This window comes from Daphnia pulex, chromosome 2 (assembly GCF_021134715.1).
Source record: "Daphnia pulex isolate KAP4 chromosome 2, ASM2113471v1".
Classification (NCBI taxonomy): domain Eukaryota; kingdom Metazoa; phylum Arthropoda; class Branchiopoda; order Diplostraca; family Daphniidae; genus Daphnia; species Daphnia pulex.
The window spans coordinates 2,758,756-2,783,945 of record NC_060018.1 but is presented as its reverse complement, the minus strand read 5'-3'; the positions used below and the strand labels follow the sequence as shown (position 1 = coordinate 2,783,945).

General features: G+C 44.1%; 1 protein-coding gene across 5 annotated transcripts in view; it reads left to right on the top strand.

The window, feature by feature from the left end:
• Nucleotides 1–25,190, top strand: part of LOC124189025 (eyes absent homolog 1-like) — a 40,417-nt gene continuing 15,227 nt past the window's right edge. The window contains exons 1-8 of one of the 5 annotated variants that reach the window (XM_046581982.1): nucleotides 1–884; nucleotides 18,341–18,390; nucleotides 20,921–21,195; nucleotides 23,170–23,299; nucleotides 23,624–23,799; nucleotides 24,103–24,260; nucleotides 24,504–24,786; nucleotides 24,901–25,008. In XM_046581982.1, the coding sequence (XP_046437938.1) occupies nucleotides 822–884; nucleotides 18,341–18,390; nucleotides 20,921–21,195; nucleotides 23,170–23,299; nucleotides 23,624–23,799; nucleotides 24,103–24,260; nucleotides 24,504–24,786; nucleotides 24,901–25,008 (1,243 nt within the window). In that variant the 5' untranslated portion in view covers nucleotides 1–821. Of the gene's footprint in view, nucleotides 885–14,976; nucleotides 15,426–18,340; nucleotides 18,391–20,920; nucleotides 21,196–22,990; nucleotides 23,048–23,169; nucleotides 23,300–23,623; nucleotides 23,800–24,102; nucleotides 24,261–24,503; nucleotides 24,787–24,900; nucleotides 25,009–25,190 lie in introns of those variants that run through there. The other 4 variants (XM_046581983.1, XM_046581981.1, XM_046581980.1 and 1 more) reach the window with 4 other exon arrangements.

Sequence of the window (25,190 nt, the reverse complement as noted above, 5' to 3'; positions counted from 1 at the left end):
CCAGTTGTGTTGGACTAAGAGGCCAGCCAGGAACATCAACAACATCAGACAATCATCAAGCGCATCGTGTGTTGGACAGTTGTTGTTTATCCGCACCGTCTTCTATTTTCTATCAAGGCAATAATTGAAAAAAAAGAAGAAAAGAAAAAATCTTCGCGACGGCAAAAATCGTTTCGGTTATTCCAGTGCGTTCAACCCTCTATACGTTCTTCTACGAATTGACAGACGAGTCGACGATCGAAATTCGTGTGTGTGCTGCCCCGCGCTTTTGTTTTGGGATTTTGTATCTTGTTATTATATATTGTGCGTTGTTTTCATCGCGTCCTCGTGCTGGGGTGCAATGCTGAAACTGGAACGGTCACGCAGCAACGCCGCCGACTTGTGACTCACTCACGCTGTCAAGAAAGGACGACGCATTAAAAAATAAATAATAATAATAATAAAAAAAAAGACCCGCTAGTTTTTGACTCAGCGCGGTTTTCGGTAACTGGATCGTCCTAACGCGCATCGTTCCACATCCAAACGCGGTTCTCCGTTTCTGCACTTCAACAGTGGAGAGTGAGGCGCATCGGATCTTGTTGACGTCTCTTGTCCATTGTCTTTCATCCAGCAAGGCGTACACAGAACTTGACAGTCTGCCGTGCACGACAAATTCGGCGGCCAAAACAAAATCATTTCAGCATCGGTCCTTGTCAGTGGTCGGTTTATTATACTGTGAGACATTCAGTTTCAAGGAGTGTGTGTGTCACTTCCGGAATCGAATCGATTTCGTTGGTATATTTTTGGTTATAATCTGACTCGAGTGGTGAGTTTGAGGAATCATGTTGTACAACGTCGCCTACTGCAGCAACTACTCGCCCGTCAATTACCACCATCAGCAACAGGTATGTCGAGCAAATCTCTTACATCTAGATAAGCGCGCCTTATTATGTATATACAAGTTTCTATTTGGTATGTAAGTTCACCCGGGCAACCATTATTAATAAGATTCTTGGCGCTCATCATTAAGAACGATTATTGTGTGTACATCACACAGTTTTGGGTGTTGATGATGATGGATGTTTTGATTTCTATCCAAAAATGGCGCGGACGCACGTAATCATCTCGTCTGCGAAGTTGGGGTGGGAAGAAAACCCGATCTCTGACTAATTGCCGTCGTCGTGATGTCATTGTGGAATGAAGAGATCGTTTTTTGAAATCAACTGGCGCCTCTCGAATGGCCGGGCATTTGTCATCCTTTTGTCGCAATTTTACCAAACAGCTGGTCATGACTGAATAAGGAAGGAGATGGGTTCTTATTGCGCATACAATTATGAAAGCTTTCATGTGTGTGTGTATACGGTTAGTTATTTGCTCTGTCGGCATCAGCGGCATATAGAGTATAGCCTCGACCAAATTTGTGCTGACTGCTGCCGTATGCTGGACGCCAGTCGAGGCTATTTGTAGGGAGTTTAGGGTACATGTATGTGCGGTCAGCAGAGGAGGGACACCGTTTGATGAATCAGGACCAAGTCAATATTACAACGCCCTGGTAAATCAACACACTACTGATGCGCTTCTGCGCTGCTGCCAGTCGACCCTAACCCACGCACAAAAATAACCGGGACTATTCTACCACGTTCTTTGATAGAGTCAATAAAGCCAAAGACTCTTTCCAGCCTTTTTTTTTTATATTCAAGAATACGAATCTGCCAAACTAGACAAATTCCAGCGTCATCCCGAAAAGGTCGTTGAGAATGATAAGGTATGTCTAGTTCTTCACCCGGAACGGTGTATTATAAGATGGACAGTCAATTTTCAGAGCACAAGAAACCTGATCATGTGCGCTAGACAGATCTTCCACTAGAAGAAGCAGTCCGTTGTGCTTGGACAAGACACAGCAACATAAGCATTCCAGAGGGAATCTTCTGGTTGTGGCTCCTGGTGCCAGCATCAACATTTCAGTTTCTGTGGACGTGGGATCTATATGGGTTTAAAGAAGGGAAACACTATAGAAAGAGAGAAAGAGCTCAGCAAATGTCGTTGATCTATGGACAACCAAAAGACAGAGGAAAAGGGCAAAAGCTTGTGAATGAAAGCATCTGTAGATTGAAGCTGCAAACGAGGGAAGATATGGGGGCCCCGGCCAAACATCTTTTTTTTCCTCCACGTATGTATGTACTTTGCTAAATGCTGGTCCATGTTTTTTGGAAGGGAAAACAGAGAGAGAGAGAGAGAGAGAGAGTTAGCTTGGGCTAAATACTTTCATAAAAGGGAAGAAAGTGTGGGGAGAAAGAATGGAAAAAAGAACAGCAGTATATATAGTAGTTGGGGCTGCTGGAGAGCGAGTGTTGACCGCCGCCATTGGGGTCCATCGGCAAACATCATCCATTGTCATGTTGGGGCGCTTATATACATCTATACTTTTTCTTTTATTTTTCTTCTTTTCCCCCCTTATATACTGCCATGGCAGTTGCCCTTCATCAGTATACGCACGGCCAACGGTCTTTTGGATTTTCTTGAACCGCGCGTAAAAGTTCCTTATAATAACCGTCGTGAAGGTCCCAGCAAATTGCTCAGCTTCCGTTTGTAGTTGATGTGTGTCTATGGCCCTTGCATCAATATATTCTCCGCGCATATTACCCAAAACGACTGGGTGCCAGTTTGCCTTGTTTGCAGCTGGACCCGCGCTTCCATTTTATTGACACTTCTACGCTGCTGCTGCCGGAGGACCCCCTCTAGCATATAGCATTCTAAATAATGGTTGTCGATTTTTAGAATGAGAACGTTTTATGAAGGTTTTTTTTTTTTCGTCTGGTTCCCCTAGTGTAATAACAATCCGACTCGATGCAATTCACTTGACTGAACGCAGTGTCGTCTATATACTCGAGTTGATTAATTCAAGCTTGTAATCATGTTATCGCTTGACTTTATTGACGTCCTTGTTGAAATAGTAATATACATTGTCGAGACTCGGGCAGATTAACTTTTTTTCCTCCATGTCTGGATTGCTCTTGTCGAAGGGACACACAGACAGTCGGGAATGCTCATTTCGTCATAGTCGGTGGCATTCTCCAGTCTCGAGAGCACTTGGCTCTTGATTTTCTAATAAACCAAAGAGCTCTGAGTACTTCACGTTTTGTATTGTCGATTCGACATCGTTGGCCGTTTTTTTTTCTCTCTTTCTATCCTTTTGATGCTGCTGGTTGGGGCTGTCCTTTTTGTCCACCTCTCAGTAAATATGATGTTGAAGGGCGCACATATATATCTGCTCGGAGCAGAGAGGGGGGCTCCATCGCACAGACAAGAGCTCTCGTCGGAGAGAGAAAAACTCCCCATTGTGTATAATGGACCCTCTCATCTATTCATAGACCGCGCCGGTTTCAATAGACATGAATCAGAATAAGGGGCCCATGTCGACAAGCTCCTCTGTTGTTGTTCAGGGCTACCTATAGTTTAGTGCAGACTAGAATACATAACATGACGGGCACGGGGACAACAACAGGGCATTAGTGTAGTCGGTAGTAGCAGCAACAAGAACAACAACACAACGGCCGAGGATATATACGCGTCAACCATCCATAAAATACAGGGGAATTTCGATGGAGAGGAGGTAAAAAAAAATAGTGCCATTCATATTCATATGTGTGTAAATCTTGAGCCTGCGTTATTGAAAGAAGGAATGAAAAAAAAAAAACATTTCTTTTGTGTTATTCGGGGGCTTCCGTTTGTGTATAATCAATGCGCTAGAAAAGCCCCCGCCTTTTTTTTAATAAAAAAAAAATTTTAAGAAGATTTTTTTTTGTTAGGGAAATTCTTTTGATGTGTTCAGTTGATGATAGGCATTGTGAATGTGATTCCATTATTACTCCCCTCATAAAATCATGAAATCCTATCGGTTAGGCCGCAGAAATCCTCCAACTGTCTTTCGGTAATTTAGCGCGCCGTAGCGCGCAGTTTAAAAAATCGGCGTATAGTGGAATGTCTGTTCAACTAATCATCTTCTCCCCCCTAAAAGACATTTGCCTTTCAATGTTACAATGTTTGCAGTGCATTTGCCAGCACTTTCAGGTTTTGTGTGTGTTGCATTAGTTCATGAAGACCTTAAGAGAGAGACACAAACTCGTCGTCGAGCTGCTGTTCACAATAACGCAGCATGTGTTCCGATGTGTGTATAGCCCATAAGTGTATAGTGGTTGTATGTAGTATGTGTGTGGGGCTGCTCCCAACATATAGTGTTAGCCAGGGGGGGGAAGAAGTGTATAGAAGCGCACAAGCACATTTTCAATGATCAGAGGGGCGTGTGTGTGGGGGGAAGTGAGGGGCCAACCCGGCGTGAAATGGCCTCAATAGGGGCTTTACACATCGGTTGGTCTCTTCTGAGCTGTACACAGCAAAATTATTCCCCTCGCAGGTTTTCTTATTCTGTGTCCTATGTATACTACCTATAGGCGAGAGACCCCCTCATTCTTTTCAACAACCTATATACTACCTTATTTCCCCATTTTTCAAAAGGATCGATCTGTATACATATATACACAGTAGGCCTTATATATGCTTGTAGTTATTGTAACCACCAAGAGAGAAAGACATTGGCAGCGCACCTGGAAAAATCTGCAGATGAAAAAGAAAAAGGAAAAAAAAAAATGTCATCGATTGAGTCAAATGTCTTTTATTGTAGATGTCTGCCATCCTTGCACAATGACGAGGAAGCCAGGCTGCCATAAATAGATTGGAGTATGATTTACTTGTTTAAGGGGCAAGTATATTCCAGTAGGAGGAGAGCCGCCTTTTATATTATGGAGGGAGGTATTATTATCGATCGGCGCGTTATTAATCTGTCTAGATATAATAGGCCGACGCTGATGGCGCATCTAACAGCGGCGGATCCCACAATGGTATAGAGACGGGGCCGCATCCAGCTCTGCTATAAGGTTGGCACCGTTGTTGGTGGGCGCATCCAGCGGGAAACGCAGCACAAGAAAATGATGCGCGCTCCCTCGTTACGTGCTGTAGCGTGCTCTCGACGTCTCATATGTCACGTGGGAAGGAGAGTTTGGAACCCCCCTCCCCCCCTCAGTGCTCTCGCTCGTCTCTGTACCTCTTGCTCATATCCAAGTTCGGGGCGACTATATAGATGAGAGGTGGCTGCTGCTGCTGTTAGCCTGTTTGATGGCTGTCATCCTTTTTTTCTTCTTCTTCTTTCTTTTTTTCCTCTCTGTGTTTTTGTTGTTGTTCTCGCTCCTCTTGCGCCGAGAGCTGCCGTTGTGGCCAGGCCTCCTGTACAGCAGCAGCAGCCCCAACAGCTAGACGAAGAATGGGGAAATAAATAAAAGGAAAAAGAGAGAGAGAAAGAAAGACAAACACACACACAGCACACGAAAGAAAAAAAATAAGAGAGAAAAAGAGCGACGTCTACACTTTGGACCGCGTCTCTTCCTTAATGAGTGTCGATAATTCACCCCGAGCGCTCCCAGTCTCACTCCCTTTTTTTTCTTCTTTCCCCTTTTTGGCCGGCTCCTCCTGCAGCTGGGCCTGAGCTGGGCGCCCATCACAAATCAAACCGGACTGCTGGGGAAATATTTTCCCGCAGACGACTCTTGTGTGCTTGTGTGTCGTCGTTGAGAGGCTAAAGGAGCGGTGCTGCTGGGCTATGACAACGTGGGTGTTCCTTCGCTATATTTCCCCGTTATATCCACACAGCAAACTACATGGAACTGCTCCTTGATTTTGATTTTTCTTTCTCCTTCCGATCGATACATCTCCCCAGTACGCCTTTCTATCCACCCTGCGTAGCATATACACTATCGCGTTATTAGATATCCGACTTTACCTGGTAGATTTCTTACCTCCTCACAGTCATGGTGGTCTTCCTCTATAAGATTGAGAAGGAAATGTTGTTTCTTCCTTTTTTTAGAAAAATGAAACGGCCCTGATTCCAGGCCGAGGTGTTTCGATCGGACCACAATAAACTGGTCATCACCGGTTGCCGTTCACTTCCTGGTGTCGGACAATCGAAAGATTTCAGAATCGAGATCATTCGATGACTTCCTTTTCTCCCGTTCTATCTCTTTCTTTTTTTTTCCTTTTTTCTTTTTTTTTGTTGGAGCATGGGGGAGAGGATTCTCGCCCATCAGCTGATCCTTATCTTTCCGGAGTGTGTTTCTTTTATATTCAACCCGGGGTCCCCGCCCACGAGAATAGATCGCCTCGGATATGTCGGGATTTTTTTTTTTTTTTACAATGGAGCAGCTCTTATCACCCGAGTAGACTATCGAATAAGTCCTTGAGCAAAGCCCAAGGCAAACATAAACAGCAAACACACACACTCCCGGCTGCACCTTGTACAGGTGTCGGTTGGAGTCGTAACTCTTCCGGCCGTCCGTTCAAATCACACAAACCGTTTCCTGAAAGAAATATGAAATCTCTCTTTTATCTTTTTTTTTCCTCCAATGAAAAGTGGCATGGCACAACAACACGGATTTCAAGAAAATAAAGCTGAAGCTATAGGGGGAAAGAAAAAGGTGACAAACACGGTTACTAAAGCCATACGTCTTCGGTGAACCCCCCTGTCTGCGACGTATAGACCTAACCAATGATGTGCTCAGTTTAGGGTCTTTTTCTTCCTAGACTGTTATGTTTGGATATATTCCCAGTGTAGTAGTGGTAGTTCTTCTTCAAAGTAAAGCGAGTCGCAATGGCGCTTGTACATATATATAAGCTGCGTCGACATTTATTCCCCTATACTCCTTTCGATATGTTTTATGGTTAGCTGCCGTGCATATCCGGGCGCGTCGTTAAGCTCGGAAATAAATAAGAAAGCCAAAGGGACACATCTGTAGACAGAAGATTTACGCATAATTTTCTAGACCCAGAGAGGTTATATACAATGTAGATACAGGGTGGTAAAAAATAAAACACACACACACTCACACACACAGATGTTCTGCTGGATGAATCTCATTATCGCCCCGCTTTCCAGCAGCAGCAGCAAAGGAAGAAGCACAAGATGGATCATTAATTTCCCGTCGGTGATGCGGTTAGGTTATAGAACAGCGATGTGCAAGTATTATAGTACATTACGCCCGCTCAATACGTTCGTACCCATGGGTTATTGTGTGCTCACATCATTAGTGAGCTCGTCAATTCGCTACTTTTTCTTTTTCTTTTTTTTCTCCCCCCAAGCTGATGGTAATAGCATCGACCCTGGCCACAGAGTAAACGATACCAAATGGGGTATATAGAAGGACGACTCGGTGAGCTTATTTATTCTTCCGTCATGAAAACCGATGATTTGATTTTCTTTTCAAGTTATCCATTTAATTAGGGACGTTGGGTGACGTCTCCATTTTGCTCCGTTTGATGTGCGTTCAAGCAAATACACGTTAAGGAGTATTAGCGACATATATTCATGCACACACACGTGAAACGTATTATATGATATGTTTTGAATTTCGAGGTCATAAGGGACAGACAACGTGATTTGCTGCCGAGCGATGGGTCCGGTTGATATTTCACCTTAGAAGCGGGGGTCGCGCTCTCACCGGTGCTATGGCGACAGTACACAGGCGATTCTCACGAAGCTGGAAAGACAACATACTATAAGAGCAAACAAGGGACCATGCAAAGTTGGATAACTGCGCTGCTGCTAGATTTATATCCCACCCATTTTTAGAAGAAGAGTTGAGGCAACGGCAGAAACCAAAAACACGGCACCTAAGGACAACGTGAGAAACAACACAAAAAAAACAACGAGTGGAGAGCCGTATTTTTCCGCATCTCGGTCTCCTCGACGAATTGGTTTTTCTTTCTTTTGTAAACAAAAGCCAACTGCACATTATTTCCAGGCAGGAACGAAAGAGTTCTGTCGACTGTTCCGAATCAGCGAATGTTTTTTGGTCAGTCGACTATGGCGAAAATCTCTTTTTGCATGAATGGTCCGCTTTGCTCGGGATTCCTTATTACGACAGCGTAAAAGGCTCCCAACCCTTTCGAATCGGTCACGAATGCTGGCGTTCAGCATTTCCTCTTATTGGGAACGGCCGAATGATGGAAAGAAGCCGTGAGGGCGACAACAACAAAGAGGGGAAAAAAGATCAAGCAAATAGTTTGAACGTTCGGGTGTTTCGACAGTACATAGTCACAGAGTACGTTAACAAGGGGTACGCCTGGACATGGGAATAGGAGCTATTTTCGTTTGTTGTTTTTCTCAACGGTATTCACATAAGTAGCGTGACAAGGTGCAGAGTAATCCCATTCCATGTTCTTGAAGGGTATGTGCACAAATTTTTTTGTCCTGCTAGACAAAAAGAATCAAACAAAAACGACGAGTGATTGAATTTAAGAAGCGATTTGCATTCTCACTGTCCGCTTGAACGATCATCGCTACTTTTTTTTCCTGTTCCTTTTATCTGAGAAAGACGATGGCTCTTTGACCGCATCCCAACATTTTCTCTTTCTTCTACAATTTTTTCTTGTTTTTAAGCATCATGGAGCATCAAAACAAACAGACATGTGTATAGTCCCCCCCCCCATTTCCATCGAGAAAAAGAATGAGAGAAGCCCAGCAATATGGTGCGCTCAGAGACGGACCGAGGAGTCTAATCCCCCGCTCGTTGGTGGACGTTGGTCTTAATGCTGGCCACCACCAGCGTGCCGCCCTCTTCACACGTCGGCGTTTGTGTTGACTGGTGAACGCCAGTTTCGAGTCATCACTTGTGTCGTTTGTCCCAACACTCTTCCTCTCACGAGGGACTGGCATTGTTTTCTTTTCCATTTTCTATCATTTCTTTTTTTCTTTCTTTCACCTGTCGGTTATGGTTTTTTTCTTTTTTCTTCCGTCCTCTTGACCGGCCAAGCCGTTTCATCACTGCCCGGTCCCTTTATTTCTTTAAATTTCCAAGTCGTTTTACCTTGTTCACATGTCCCTTTTTCGTGTTGTTGTTGTCATCATTTCTCCCGGGTATACCAACCCCTGGCTGGTATTTTATTTTATTTTTTATTTTTTCTCAAACCGGCAGCCGGAGAATGCAACGGTCCCCCCCCCCCCCCCCATAATCAGTTCCCACCGTGAAGGAAAGACGAAGAAAAAGAGCCGAACAAGACGGGAGAGAAAGAAAGAAGGATTGTTTATCTAGGCAGTTGGTCGTGTCGAGAGCTGATCAAACATGGATTTCGGACAGGAGTTGGTTCTCTATCTCTTTCTCTTCGTCACGATGGAGGGACGACAACAAACGGCCAGTTGGACTTTTTCTTCTTCTTCTTCTTCTTCTTTGCCTTTTCGCCGGGTGTGTCGCCTATACGCATATGAACGCGCATAGTCCCGTGAGGTCCCCCAAAAAACTTTATTCTCTGCACCCATCCTATCCCAAAAAGCAACCGTGGCTATGTATCCCAGGTGTATACCTAATTAATGATCCACTGACGTGCTAGCATATGTTCACGTAGAAGGATTGTGAGCGCCCGCTGCTGATGCTGTGTGCCCTTTGGTCCGTCCCCAATGCAAAAGGGGACGAGATGGGGTGCAAATTAATGAGCACGTCAGCTCCCTTCTCCTCGAGAGACTTTCTCCCGAGTTCTATCTCGTAGATAGACGCAGCACACTGCTGGACCCTTTTTGTCTTGTTTCTCATTTTCATTTTGGTCGTTTTTCTCGACCTTTCTGATTTGTCACTTTCGACGATCCGTTGGTGGCGGTTTTGGAAAGTTGTCGCACGACAGAAATAGGTATGCAGAGAGAATAAGGAGAGACTCTTGAGGACACTTTGGTGTGATCGCTGATGGTGGCCATGTAAGAACAACATTCTTTTCGACTCCTCCGGTGGCCTTAAGGGATGGCCAGTCGTGTGTGTGTGTGCGTGTGTGTGATTATTATGGTCGATTCCTATCGAGAGGCAACGTCGATCCGGACAGGAGATTGTGAATATACTACTACACCTTCACGGACCCACCGCGGCGGTACCTAGACGCTCACGGATAGCCAACAGGAAGGAAGGAAGGAACCAGCGGCAAAATTTATGGGGATGGTCGGGAGGTCAAGAGTCTGATGGCTTGCGCCCTATGAATAATAACCAAGGAACGCTCAAGATTTTTTGGCCGACTCCGGCTGACTCTTATCTTTTTTTTTTCTACGGGGGAGGAGAGTTTTATCGTCCAGTATCTCCTAGGAAACGGGCTGCGCACAAGACGGATATCATATTGTAACAAGTTCCATCAGCTTGTTTGTTTTCCATCCCTTTTTCTTAAGGAAATTCATGCGGTTCGATACAGCTTCGTTAGATGGCGGTTGAAAGTTAATCAAATCTAAATTAAAATATTTTCTATCAAACGAATCATCCGTCGGTCAGCGCAAGTCTTTAGGCCTATCCTAGCTGATTGGGAATAAATACAAGCGCTGGATTCAATCCAATCGGTGGCACAGTATAAACAAAAAAAAAACTGAAAGCGTTTTCTGTCTGTGACTGTAAAGTGCTAACGTACTCTTGTTTGTTGCATCATGCCCGACATACTCAGTCTACAAGTGAAATGTATTTGATTTGATTTTGATTTATCAATGAAAGACCCTTGCGGGATCAAACGCACTTTGACACTCGAGCGTACACACACGACCAACAAGGATGACGGCGAAATTTTGCTTGGCAACTGACAAGTCGAAATACGAACAGTCGCCGACTAGACGACTGATTTGTTCAGCTAGTTGATGCGTGCTCCCGAGTTTGACGGGTCGGAGCCGTTTCAGTTTTTTCAGCTATCGGAATCTATCCCGCTCACGTCCGTGAACTTATTTTGGAACATGATGGCTTATTATATATATAAATGGAAGGACAGACAAACACGATAACCGACCACTCACTGGCAACAGCAGTTGACAAAGTCATTCCCTTTTCGTCTACTACGAGTTATTATTCGCTTTCGTTGAATAAGTCAAATCAAAGTCTCATGTCTTTTAAGATTTTTTATTTCGGGAGGAGCGCAACAAGTTGGCAGCTCCAAAGTCTGAACAAAAATAAAAAGCAAAGAAGAAAAATCTAATTGGAAAGGAGGGTGGAACGAAGACGGAGAAGGAAAAACCCACAACTTGTAACCAGAAAGTCTTGTTGTCAATTAACCGTGGCCTCCAACGAACAGAGAGACTACGTTATATAGACCAAGTTCCTTTTTTAAAAAGAAAGAAGGGCACACTTGTTCTAGTAGGCCATAAGCTTACGCCCTCCGTCTCGCTGCTGTCACTTTCCCTATTCCTGGGCTTATGGCTTAAATATTAGTTAGAAGAAATTCAAAACAACACCGCAGTCCATCAGGATGTCAACGGCCGCATGGACGACAACATTCTTTTTTTCAAATTTTCTTACAAAGAATTATTAGCCCCGGAGACAATATTATAGCGACGAAGTGGATGCTGTTTTTCTTTCCGTTACGAAATCCAAGCGACGGAATATAACGCAATCAACTTACAAGTAACAAATAAAGCGGTTCCTAGGCAACATCAGGTACATCTAAAGGTCTATAAATATATATATATATTTTCGAAAATGCGCGCGTTTTGATTTGAATCGCCTCGGTGTTTGAACTTTGGCGAGCGATGTGCGCGCCTGTTAGTTTTGTTGCCCGAAAACGGAGCCCCCATTCGACATAACAAGCAAAGCAATTCGGTGCTCTCGGGTGTGCCATTAAAAGCCGAAGAACAGAGGGTCGCTCGGCAGGAGGAACAAAGAAGAAGAAGAAACTTGGAAGAATCTGGAGCAAGTACATTGCAGAGGGAACCCCCGCAGAGCCGGTTATATACACACACCCTCAGCTTCTTTTTTTTTCCCCTCTTCTCTCTCTACATTTCTCTTCTTTTCATGCCTCTTTTTATCGCTGCGCTTTTTAAGCATCTCATTCTCATCCCCATAGTGCCTTGGTTGTCGTTAAGGCCTGAACTTGCGCATGTTTTCACCGTAGATCGTATAGATCTGTCACCGTCCGAGCGTCCTAGACGAGTGTTTTTCTGTGTGTGGGTCTCTCTCCCTGCTCTCACTTGTCTCTCAATCACTTTCAGGCCTACGGGCCAGTTCAGACACACTGCAAGGATTCATCTTCAACTTTTACTGTCGCCCAGCGCTTTTATTTTACGACTCTTCTCTTCTCTGACAGTTTTCATTGGATAGCCCGTGCTTCAATCAGTGATTTTGACGCCAGCGGAAGCCAGCGCGTGATTATAGGCCTGAGACAATCGAGAAAAAAACAAGAAATATACAGCCGATCAACTTTCATCGTTTGACGATAAGAGCCGTATTATAAGCGCCCGTTACAGATTAGCGCAACCGGAACATCAATAAGAGTTCGTCTAACTCGGTCTAACTGTAAAATCCCTTGTCAGAAAAGTCAGAACAATAGAGTCGTTTAGCTCGGGTTATACAGGGGAGAGTGTAGTATATAGGGCCACCGGCTATATAGACACAACTCTTTTTTAAAAAACACAGCCCATATTAGCCTTTTGTCATGCATGTGTATAGTATTGCCGCACGGCATTGATGGAATGTTTCCAGCTCTCGTTTATTATTTAAAAAGTTGCGCTGGGCTCTTGTTTTTGTTTTCCTTTTTTCTCTTTCCTTGTTTGAAAAGCTAATAAAAATAATAAAAAGCAAATGCAACTTAGGCCTCTCGTTATGAACGATTCTATAACAAGCACAATAACAAAACACGTGCAGACTGCCGAGATTTCGAGCTGCTGGAAAAGAGCTGGCCCTCTCCCCCCTACAAATGATGGATTGCTGTGTTTGTGTATGCGGTCTCATGCGATGGAGAGGATCTACACCGATATGCGCCCACCACTTTTCTTCGTGTGTTGTGTGTACACTCGCAGAGCATATTATGCCTGCCTAGCTGGCGTTGTTGTCGAGTTCAGTTACTATATAGACTTGAGTTAATACTATACATCATGCATGTTGTGAAGCCCGATCAGATTTCACATCGACATGTGACTGCTTTCAGTCGCAGGTGAAGTGGAATTTACTCGAAATAAATTCCGAAAAAAAACAAAAAAAACACACAACACGTCGTGTTTGAATGTGTGTGTTTGTTATATATACACCCGTGTTATGGCTCCGTGTGGCAAGTTAAGCCGAACTAAACCAAAAACGACGATTAGCTCACGATATGGGAACAGGTTGGAGCCGCGGAGGAGGTACATGTCTGTTATTATGTTCCATTGACTAGCTGAAATTTGGGGTGGATGCAGATGGACCTGTCATAGTGATGTGCGTGTTTCATATCCACGTTGATTTTCTCTGGCGCATTTACCCGCTATATAATTGTGTAAGGCGTCCGAAGCCGTCGACGTGTTCGAGGTTGAACCCGTTTAAACAATTCTATATTTCGTTTTAAAACATTTAAATTTTTTTTCCCTCAGGTTTCTGATTTCTTTCTCGCATCGTTACGAAATTTACGAGCTTGTATTTAACCGTCGTTCGAGTTTTCCCCAATTTCCCTGGGATAATCGACCACAGGGTTTTCTTTTACATCACCTTTAAATTGATCCCTTTGTCGATTGATTTAATTATTTATCGTTCTCCATTTGGCAATATGACTGACGGAGAGAATTAGCCAGCGAGTTTCGCCATCCACGCAATTGTTATGTCGGCCACATGCGCTAACTGCGTGCAGTGTCGTTTGATTGGCACAGTAAAAGACGACGAGGTGTTGGCTGGACTACATCATCAGGGTAAAGGTCAAGGATTGTGGCAATCTCTTTTCTCTTCTTCGACTTCTTCTTCTGGTTACGCTTGTTCCCTGGCAGCTCCTTAGAGTCTCTGAACTTCTTTGGCTGTAGAGTCGTCGCGCGGGGCACTAATCATTTCTTTTTCTGTACCAAGGCAAAAGGCACTCTGACAAGAGGAGAAACGATAAGATTATCTCACGAGCCCCGACACCCCACCCCTATCGAGAAGGGTTATCCTGGGCAGCTCCGACTTATTATTATTGTTATGATTTTAAAATGGAAGATATATGCATAGAGCGCATGAATATGTGTTGCCAGAAATTCTCTGGAGAAATCGGACACAAGTTACTAGGAAGGAAGAAAAATGAAAAGAACGAAGCCCCCCTTCAAAAGAAAAAAAAAAGGGAATTTGAAAATGAAGAATCGACGAGATAAATAAGTTAAAAAAGCGCACAGACCCAAATCAGACTCAACTCAACTTATTTGCTGTTAGAAAAAAAAAATCCCGAGCTGTTATAGTTAGAAGCTGAGGTCAGGCTGTCCGACACTGCTGGTCGAGATCATTTTGGTAAACAAATAACTTTACTCTCACAACCTTGCCTCTTTTCTCACTCTGTTATTAAGGATATAGAAGGTCGCAGTTTTCTTCTGACGCGACAACCGATAGAAGAAGAGGGAATTAAAAAGACTGCGGAATTATTATTATTCAGATAACGATTATTATTACGTCTTGACTAAGATAAAAACCGAATAAGTATTGGAAGAAAAAACAAAATTCCATATCACAGCTGATTCATGTTATTTTCTTCAGAAAAGAAGGTTGTTCTCCTAAATGCAGACTCGTTGACATTTGCCAGCCGGGAATGTGTCGGGAGAGTTTTCCAATTTTGAGTTGTTTCAAATATGGCGGATCGTTCCGCATCCCGCATATTATCGAAGAGAAGACCTCTGGGCGTTTCCGATTGGTGTGTGGCTCAAAGTGTGAACCAGCGAACTAATTGTCGGCGAACGAGAGACGAGCGAGAAATCAAATAATAAAAGGGAACAATCAAAATCCAACCAAAGAGGTTGGACTGCTGCTCTCGACAGCCATGTTCCACAATGAGAGCAAAGTGCAACGTCCATTTCCTTCAGTCAATCCCATAGTGTAGCTCGCCGTCGCTCTGATTGGGTCTCGTTCCACTGGGTGTGTGTGTGTGTAGAAAAAGAACCACTGGTTGCTGCTTTTCAGCTGTGATGAAGCCCTTTCGTTTCTAGCGCGCTCTATTTTTCTTTCTTTCCAAAGGAGCTCTCAGCTGTGTGTGTGTGTGTGGACTGTGCTGCACACAGCGGGTTTTCATTAGGGCCTCGTGGTTCTAGCTGCCCACTTGCGTCCCCAAGCGGGCTCCCAAAAACAAGTGACAAATCAGTTGCCTTCTGCGACGGTCCAGATCACAAGCGGTGTTTCCACACTGCTTCCACAGTAGACACACATATTGAGATATTCACAACCGACAGACATTTCCAGTGTTTCAGTGGCTTTTGTTTTAGTGATTACTACTTTTGTGCTTATTTCTTTTCGATTGGGCTGCATTTTGATTGACGAGAGTGTGCTGGTGTTATTTCAAATCGACGTTTATTACACAAACATTCAGCCATGATGACTTTGATGCCGTATCTGGAATCGGGTTCCACCATTCCGTCGTCTACAGCCTCTCGCCTGGATTTGGATGACGATCAGTTAGTTGACAATTCTCATCGACAGGTACATGTGTGTCAACTATTTCAATGCAGTTGTGTGTTTTGAGAGGGGGAGTGTAGAATAGAAAGAAAAATAAGTCGACAATATCTTGTGGCGCTTTCACGAACAATGAACGTCAGAAAAATCACGTCGCTCTTGAAAAGGCGGGAGAAAGACTAACGCAGCCATTATGAAAAGCCACGCGGAACCCATTTTCATTTCTTTGAATGTGCTCCTTTTTTTACAATTTATACACCAGAACAAAAAACAAAATTCTAAAAGAAAAAGAAAAGGGAAGGTACATTATTCACGAGAAACAGCTCAACGCGTTAGGTATTAAATATACGCTAAGAGGTCGTATCGTTAAAATGGCGCTTGGTGATGATGGCTTTCCTGGCGCCGTATCAACTCCTTTTTTTATTATTATTTTTCCTCTTTAGTTTAGATTTTTCATGTTTTATTTTCTTTTTTTCCCCCCAAACAATTGATTCTCTGGATGCAAATTACAAATGTGAGTGAAACGCGTTTAGTGTTTATTACCAACCAAACCGCCAATGTACTTTTTTGTTGACCAGTGCTCATATCGCAAAAAGGAACTTGACGGTTTACTTTGTGCAGATTCCCTATAACTGGTCCGTGCATAATGCACAGTTGTTGTAATGTATGGCATTCACTCGGCTCTGTCAAAGGTATGGAGTGAATGAAATGGGGCCCGGCTGCTGCTGGGTGAAGTGCACTCGATATCTTCCATAGACTTGACTCTCTCATCGACGCCCGAGCCTTTTTCTTTTTAAAAGAGTGAGAGGATGCTGCAAGTGCTGCAAAGGCATGCCCGCCATCATTCTCAAATAGATATCGCGTGTCTGTCGCGTGTTTCATCTTCCATTTCTTTGCGTTTTTTCGAACCTCTTTTTTCTTCTTTCTTGACTGCAATCGGATACCATCAGCTAGGCCTCTTGATGATACACACACACATAGATATACACACACAAGTATGTATACCCTCCCCCCCCCCCGAAAATGGATATTGCATATGAGAGATGAAAGGGAGAAAAAGGAAGTGCAACATCTTCAAGAGGAACTCGTCATCGATCGCCCTCGTTTGTACGTGCACGCGGGGCCGACCGGTACGATCCCCCATGAATTCCATTCATTGCATTCCAACAAGAGACAGGAAGTTGCCCAAGATATTGCTCTAGCGTAAACTGTATACATTTCTAGTTGATCAAAATGTAGATAGAACGGCGTCGTCGTCGAAGAATAGCTCGGCTCTAGCTAGACACCTCCCCTGATTGTGTATAAACACACCGACAAAAAGTGTTGTGCTCATCCGCCCTCTCATTTTTTTAGAAGAGTGTCTGTGTGTATATTCGCCATATGTCAGCTATGGCTGCCTCTAGTGTGTATAGTGCAGAAAGTTCAAACAAGATTCATCGAGTGTCTCTCTAGGAAAGTAAGTCTGTCCTCCTTATGCGTATGGCGACGCGCCTTGACGTAAACAGCCCCAACGGAAAGTCGGTACAGAGTTTGATTATACACCGACACCGACAAGGGAGCCGGTGGATTGCTCTGTGTCGAAACTTTGCTTCTCGTCATATATCCTTATTCCCCTTGTGCATCAAGCAAAGCATGGAAAAAGAAAACATGTATCTCTCCGGTGTATAAAATAAGCTCACAATGGCGCATATCCGTTGGTGTGCGCTTTATAGGCCTGAACAATCATATCAGTGTGCAGAAAACATCTTTAATTTTGTCTCGTCATTTCAATATCTATATTTTTGGAAGTCAAGGTTTAAACGAAGCAAGCCTAAATAGTTTGGTGCAAGTTCCCACGCTCCCGACGTCAGTCGTCGGTCGTTTCTCGACTGGCTCCAAGGGGGATGCGTTCCCTTTTCTCCCCCCACAATTTTTCTCCCTCTGTTATCCTCTAAACTCGACAACGAAGAAACGAACTGCTTTCGTTCCGTCTTTAACAGTCGCTCAGCACTCTCGTCGCCCACTTGATGTAGAATAACAATCCCCCGGCTGCAACGCTCGTATAGTGGATGCTGCAAGTTGATTTCAAAAGCTATATAGCTCTGCTGTTTTCGTACCGAGTTCCTGTACAACCAAACAAGAATGACGTTGACGTGCTCTCCTCCGCTATAGTCTCCGTCGGGTTGAATAACGAGATGTACTTATTAGAAGGTGGGCGAGACATGATACTAATTGAAGAGGAATGTCGTTCAGAACTTGCGGAAGAAAAAACAACCCAAAAAGAGGAGAGAAATGGCGACCGTTTTTAACTGACGGAAGAGAGGAACAAGTTGGGAATAAACAATCGACGTTGAGGACTGCCAGCTGCTGAATTCTTTTTGGAGAGCAGGGAGGAAAAAAGTAAGAAAGAAACGAGTAACCTTTAAGAGAGAAAAAAAAGCGGAGCTGGAGAGTGTTGTTGTGTTTGTTGTCCATCCGTCTGTGCTGTATTATGGGTTACGCCTATATGCGCCAGCTAAATTCTTCCGACGTGTGAACAGTTAATAGAATCCAGCTCACTTTAGGTATGAATAAGTATAGGAGAAGGGTGAACGGAATAACTAGGGTAGACTATATTAATCAGATGAACTTGACGGTATGAGTGAGCCTTCCATCATCCGCATATCTCTGGAGAGTGGGGGCCGGGGATGCGTCAATTGGATTTCTTGTTGATTCAATCCTAAGAGACTTTGCTTTGACGATGATCAATCCTCTTACGTGTACATCCCGTAGAGAGATGGGGGAAAGGCCACGACGGCCACACACACTTATGCGGTCGTATGTATACTTGAATGCCGGTGGCAGTAGGTTATGTTGATATTAGCCAAAAGTGACGTCGACCATATTTCCGAGCCACTTGTATCTAACTCTATACCAACCATGACATCATCTTAACAATTTTTTTCTTTTCAATTATTTTTCAGGTGAAACGGCCAAGAACCGACAACGACACCGACGCTTTATCAGCCGCAAGGTATGTACAATTCGAATTTTAAACCAATCAATGTTGACTTCATAGAAAGATGAAGATGATTCTTTCGAGACACTTTTTCTCGCTTACTTCTCTGGTGATAAATGTCACCATCATCTTTGAAATGGAGTCTCCTTCTCTATACCACAAACTCCTATAGAAAGAGACGCGTAGGAATTCTTGGTTTGGGTCCCATCGGTCAATCTCCGTGCGCTCTTAAAGAAACATTTCTCATCGTCAAGAGCTGGCAAATGAAAGCATCATGCAGTTACTCTTTAATTAAAATCACCTTTCCATTTCTGACGACGGGTGACATTGCGAGGTATTTCTCATAGCGGAGGTAGTCGGTTCATTAGGAGATGCAAATCGAGTGGCTATAAATCTACATCTTACATCCTTATAGCATGCATTTACAAGCATTTTTATAATGCCAATGCCACCGACTGTGTATACATCAGATGCTTGGAAGACGGAGATATATATGGGAGTGGGTCCGTTGGTCGATCTGTCTGGCTTCTGTCTTCCGTCCGGGCAGACCCGTCAAGATGATGATGTCTCTTCTTCTCGAGAGCTGTACAGCTAGTCAGAGCGGAAAAAATAAAAACGGAAAGAAGTTTGTTAGGAATTCTCTTTATTCTCCTCATTTCTTCCCTCTTCTGCCTCTTCTTCTTCTGGTTTTGTTTTTTCGGCCCATCGATTCGGATGTCCAGAGATTTCTTTCTAGACCTCTCCTTGCTCCGTCGAAGCGACCTGTCAAATAACATTTCAACGGCCAAGAGAGCGCCCTGATGTTGGGCATTTAAGAGTGAAAGAGAATGTCTTTTTCAAGCCTGAATGCTCGGACACTGTTGTTTGCTCGTCCGGTGTTCACCGTTATAGAAAACATGGCCTGTAGGAGCAGCAGCACACAAGTAGAAGAAGAAGAACAGGAAAAAAATAAGACGAGGAAAAGAAAATGGGGAAGAGAAGACACAAAAAAATAAGACGGACACCCTCGGTCTCTTGTATGTCGGCCATCGGCTACAGAGGAAGGAACACCGCCCTTTTCGCCCTCTTTTATAGATGTAGTAAGCCATGTTAGTGTGCCTCCTTCTATATACCCCCGCTGAGATTCTAAGAGAATGATGGGCGGGAAGGGCCGAACTTTTTCGCACATATGGCCAGCACATGTTTCCAATACTCGACAGTCCACACCAACAGTCCGGTGGAGAGAGAGAGAGAAAAAAATAGAAGCGACTCCTCTCTTTCTCTCAACTGACGATCCTGTTGTTGCCCTTTTTTCTAAAAAAAAATGTATACGACTGCTTTACATTGACACTTTGGAAACTGGTCTGGGAATTGGAATGAAATACAGGCCTGTATAGTCACAGCGCTACATTTCTTTCCTTAATGTGATGTTTGATTTGTCCTTTCACCGTATTCTTATTTCCGTTGCCTGTGCGTATTCGTTTTGGTTTGGAATTCCTGTTGTGAGAGGCTTTACGGTGTGGATTCCTCCTCTTGGAGGGAGGATATATGCTTTATAATGAGCCAGGCGCCTCGAAGAGTAATACGAGTACACTTCTTTTGTTTTGCTTGGTGGAAAAGAAAATTTCGGAAAAGTGTTGTTGGTTAGGTGTCGGGGCGAAGAGAAATGACGATCAAAATACGAACAACTTCAAAACGCGCTTCTATTTATTTACGTTACATATTATACCGTACACGTCACGGCTTTGGTTTGTTTGTTTGTTTGTTTCCTTCCTGGCTCCCGAATGTCGGGAACTAATAGGCTACCAGGAAACTATTACATTAATCTTAAATCCTAAACGAATTTTATCAAAAGAACTATACCAGCCAGAAAGAAAAACAATGTCAACAAAATCAGTGCTCCCTCGAATAACGACATACGGACAGAGGAGATCTTTTTTTTTCTCCCTGTTGTTATATTTGCAGTGTGTTCTTTTTGGGAAGTCTGAACCCTCAATGGTACATAAATCACTCGTCGTCGACCGAGTTGAGATATGAGCGTCGGCCTTTGTCCGAGTCCCTAAATCCAGCGAGTTGGCGATATTCGAAGCGCTCGCATCCAAGGATCCCGCCTTTTTCGAGCGAATGTTGACCAATCGCTAGTCGGAAAACGGTTCACATTCGCCCGTGTTTTACAACGTGATCGTGAACAGCACAAAAAGAATAGTTCCTTTTTTGGGGGGGAGCTCTCATAGGTGACCCAATTTATACCCGTCAAATCAGCACATCAAGGCGAGGAAAAAAGCACGTTGAGCTCTCCACGAATAGGCACGCGCCGTATTCTATTTCAGTACCTGTCAAGTTAAGTGCCATTCATCTTGCAAGGTGTTTGGAATCGCATTCGGTTAGATTTTTAGCAGCATTATGTGCCAGAAAAGTCAGAAATCCAACGTCTCGCGTATCGCTAATCAATCACAGGTGGCTGTTTTGTCGTTTTGCGGTCAATAGTGTCTTATTAAACTTCATCTCAAGTGTCTTATTTCTCAAAAATCTTACATGAAATTAATTTCTTCTGTTCCCTATAAAGCAGGCTTGGTGAAACCGGTCACGTGTCTAGCCCTGCCAGCCAATCAGAATCGACATGCGGATCTCCTGGTGAACAAGGCGGAGGAAGCGGAGGCGGAGGGAATAGCGGCCATCCGCCAGAAGGCCAATCGTCCATCCAGCAGCAGCAAGGAGGTTTGGTTGGACCCGGTCCCGGTAGCGGTTCGTTGGTATCCAGGACGATGACCTCTTCCACACCGACGTATTCGTCATCGCCGGCGTCATGGACACTGGCGACACCTTCAGACAATTCCTTAGGTAATACAAACGATGTCAAATGTAATCATACCTTCGGTATGAATTACAACTCGTTCTACCCGCTAACATTTTGTGTCAGAAGAATTCTTCTTTCCCACCTGTATTACTGTCGTCTTTTTTTTGTTTTTTGGTTAACCGCACTTTCTATGCGACTTGTTTTCCCTCCCCAAGATATACATTCTCCCACAATGTTTTGTATCCAGACATTGTCTCTAGTGCGGATGGATGCGAGCATTTGAAAGTCATCCCTCTTTTCCCCAGGTGGGTTGAAGAAGCGCCACGGATCAAGTTCGCGGCACTCACGCATCATGGATCGTAACGTCCTGTGTGCATTCTCTGTCTCCGTTGCTTTCTTATTCCCAACATCCAAGTGGTAATCGATCCTATTCCAGCTTGGGCTCCTATTCTTTCTTTTCTATGACGAACCATTCTGCCCGTCTCCCCGCTCTCTTCCGAGAGGCTTCATTTTCAATTAAAATTGAACTTGATTCGATTTACCTCCAGTGTGCTGCCCTTCTTCAGCTCCTCTTCATCATCTGTAGACGCCATCGAGTCTGACCCGTCATCCTTGACTTCCCAGTCACTGCCTCCTTCTTCTCTCCATCGACTCCCTTTACCCTCGTTGTGATGCATTTGATTCGATCAAACTATAGTCGTGTCCGCCGTAATAGTATTCGTTACACGTTAGGCCACACTTGGCTTCCTCTAACTATACTTGGAATATACGTACTTAGGTATCCCAGTCTAGAAAGATATACCGAAGACGTATCAAAGTATACTCGAATATATATTCACCCTAACTACCCCTCTCCACCAGAAGAGGAAAAAAAATAATAATAAAAAAGGCTAAGGGGGGAGGGGGGAAATGGTACGTCTCAAGTAACACTGTCCGTCCGTCCGTCTTTTTTTTTTCTTGTTATTTTTTTCTTTTCTTATGAGAGGGGGGCCTTTTTTTATTTCAACTATGTCTGAAACTTTTCCGCGACAGCTCACATTCAAAAACTGTAGGTTTTTCGTAGTGGGAGGGAAATTGATTTTAATCGAGTTTGTCGGTATAAAGAACACAGCGCCGGTATCTAGGGCAGTGGTCATTTTCTATCATTGAATTGTTCGTCGAGTGATTGTTATTGATTGCGAGGAGAAGAAATAATAATAATAAAACAAACAAAAAACGAGGAATATGCAGGCGGAGAGCGACCGAAATGTCAGCAATTTACGACGAATCGAACCGACATCAAGTGGCGATCAATCTATCCATAAATATAATCAGGAAATGGTCGATTGAGAATCTCGCCCATTCTTTTTTGTTCCCTTGAGCAGTGTATGGTACGTCTCTCTTATTTCAAACGATCAGCTGATCGTCAAAGAAGCTTGGAATGTGGGCACAGAGAAAGGGAGTGAATCGCGTTTGCCAAGAGCAATAGACAGACAAACGAAGCAGAGATTCAGATTAGGAGATGAGAAATCTCAGATTACACCAATATCACAACCATTTCCTCTTTATTCTCTCTCTCTCTCTATTTCTCTTCAGTCGATATGGCTGTTTCAATGGTGGACGAATGGCGATTCCAACAGATATTGACATTCCACTGCGTTTGATTTGCCATTTCCAGCGAAAGACACCAGATCGAAACGTGTGTCCCCACGTCTCTCTAGTTCCTCTGAATTTGTTTGTTCACCGGAACCCGTGCGGAAATACTCGCAGACTGCGTAGACACTCTGTGCACATGTAAACGTACAGTATGGAATTTGGTGTTGGCTTTTGTACCGTGTTGGGTCTGAATTCGTTCAGTCCGTCGCGGATCTTTGAAAGCGCAACGAATGAGTCAGCGTCGATCCAGTCTTTTCATCTGTAAGCTACGCACAAAAAGTTCCCAGACACCACAGGCTATTATCGATGACGGCTGGAAAACATAAAAGAGAATCAATCAAAAGGCATTCAAATTAACGATCCTTGTTATTTTGTTTTCACAGTGAAATCCGAACTTCTTGGAGCCTCGTCTGAAGGCCATCTCGGCTCTTCAGATTCGCCCTTCGTCAGCGACGCTCTGGCTGCCGTCACCGGTGACTACCAATCGGCCTACGCTGCTTCCTATTACAGCAGGTACGATCCAAATAAGTGCATGTGGGATTCATCTCTCAAGACAATCAAATTAATAAACTGGAGAAGGAAACGTGCGACTTGGCATCGCTTGACAGGGGCTGGTGTAAAACGGCCGTTGTTTTGGGGGGAACGCGTTTATTAATGCAGACGTGTCTAAAAAAGAAAACAGTTGGCTGTGATAATAATAATAATAATGGAATGCAGCGGCGTGATGTTGTGTGAACGACCTCGTTGAAATTTCTTCATTTCCTACTTGTTTTGTGGCTTTTCATCAATGCCTCCGTGCGTTTTTTTTTATTTGATTCGTTTGTGTTATCATTGCAGCGCGATGCAGGCCTACAACAGTCAGTCGACGTCGGCCTACATGCCCAGCAGCGGATTTTACAATGGCGCACCGTCGCAGACGCCTTACGGAGTCCTAGCGCCCTCCACTTACACAACGATGGGCGTGCCTAGTTCAAGAGCTCTAGGCCAACAGTGCAAAAATGGTCAATCATTAGGTGAGTTTTTGAACAAATTTCATTCTAGGGCTTTTATTTTTCAGACACTTATAGGCCAAATCGTTGGTTACATCATTTAAAAATCAAAGTCAGAGTTGTGGCACAGATCAATATCTTGCTGAGTCAGAGTGAAAACGATCTGTATGACGACAGAGTAAATAGTTAAACTATTTCGTGATCCAGCATCCCTATTTGTGGAGTTCACTGACCGCGCGAAACACAACTTAGACTGTTAATTTTTAAAAAATGTGACCGTTTCGCAAGTGGTTCAATATCCTCATTGTGATTTTTTGTTTACCATAGCACAAACGCCTCCGTATTTGAGCTCGTACGGGTCAGCATTCGGAGGCGTCACTGCCAGCAGTTCGCCGTCGGGTCCGCCCGCCTACGCCTCGGCTTATGGATCGGCGTACAACAGCGCCGCCGCCCAATCCTTCAGCAACAGTCAACAAGTTCCAACGGTATGATTTCCTATATGATTAATACGTCCCTGTGATGTAGGCGATATCGTAGGCCTATAGACTCTATGCGGGGTATAGTGTCGGGACCAAGGTGTGTCGACGACCACCGCAACAAATTTGTTTGTCTCTTTTGCAAAATAATCCGATGATCCGATAAGTATTGTTACAATAATGGGAGACTGCCCAAGTCACGATGTCGTCACACGTTCACCGTGTTTCCTTTGTTCTTGTATGGTTTCGCAGGGACTCGATTACGGTACGTATACGCCGTACGGCCAAGCCAGTAGTTACGCGTCCTACTATGGCCAGAGTTACGCTCCCTATGGCAACGGCAGCGTCTCTGGCACAGCGTCGTTGCCCAGCCTATCGCCGACCGGATTGCCGAGCCTTGGTGGAGTCCCTAACCCGACCAGCGCAGCAACCAACAGCAACAATGTCTCTGCGTCAACAACCAATTTCACTTCGGCTGGATCCTACCAACAGTTGCCGCACGCTAGCCTGACATCAGCTTCCTCTTCCCTCTCAGGTTTGAAGATCCCTACAGGATAAACCCAAACAAATCTAAAGAAAAACATAATATGTAGCAAAATCCGGTAATAACGACTTTACTCTAATGGTCTCTTTCGTGTTTGAAAAGCAGAGAGTCCGCCGTATCCCGTTGTGGAGAACAGCAGTCCACCCCTGACAATCAAGAGCGATTCGACCCCGACCAACAACTCTCGGAGGAGTAAGGAGACGTCAGCCGAAGGTCTGTTCTATACGCTAATAACATTACCTACATACTACGTACGCTTGTTCTATCTAAAATACGTTAGGGTATATTTCTGCTTTCCATATAACATTCGATATCCTCCGGCATTAGCTGAAAAACCTATTACAGCATAAAAATTGAAACAAAAATGAAACAAAGAGAACATGATACGTATAAAG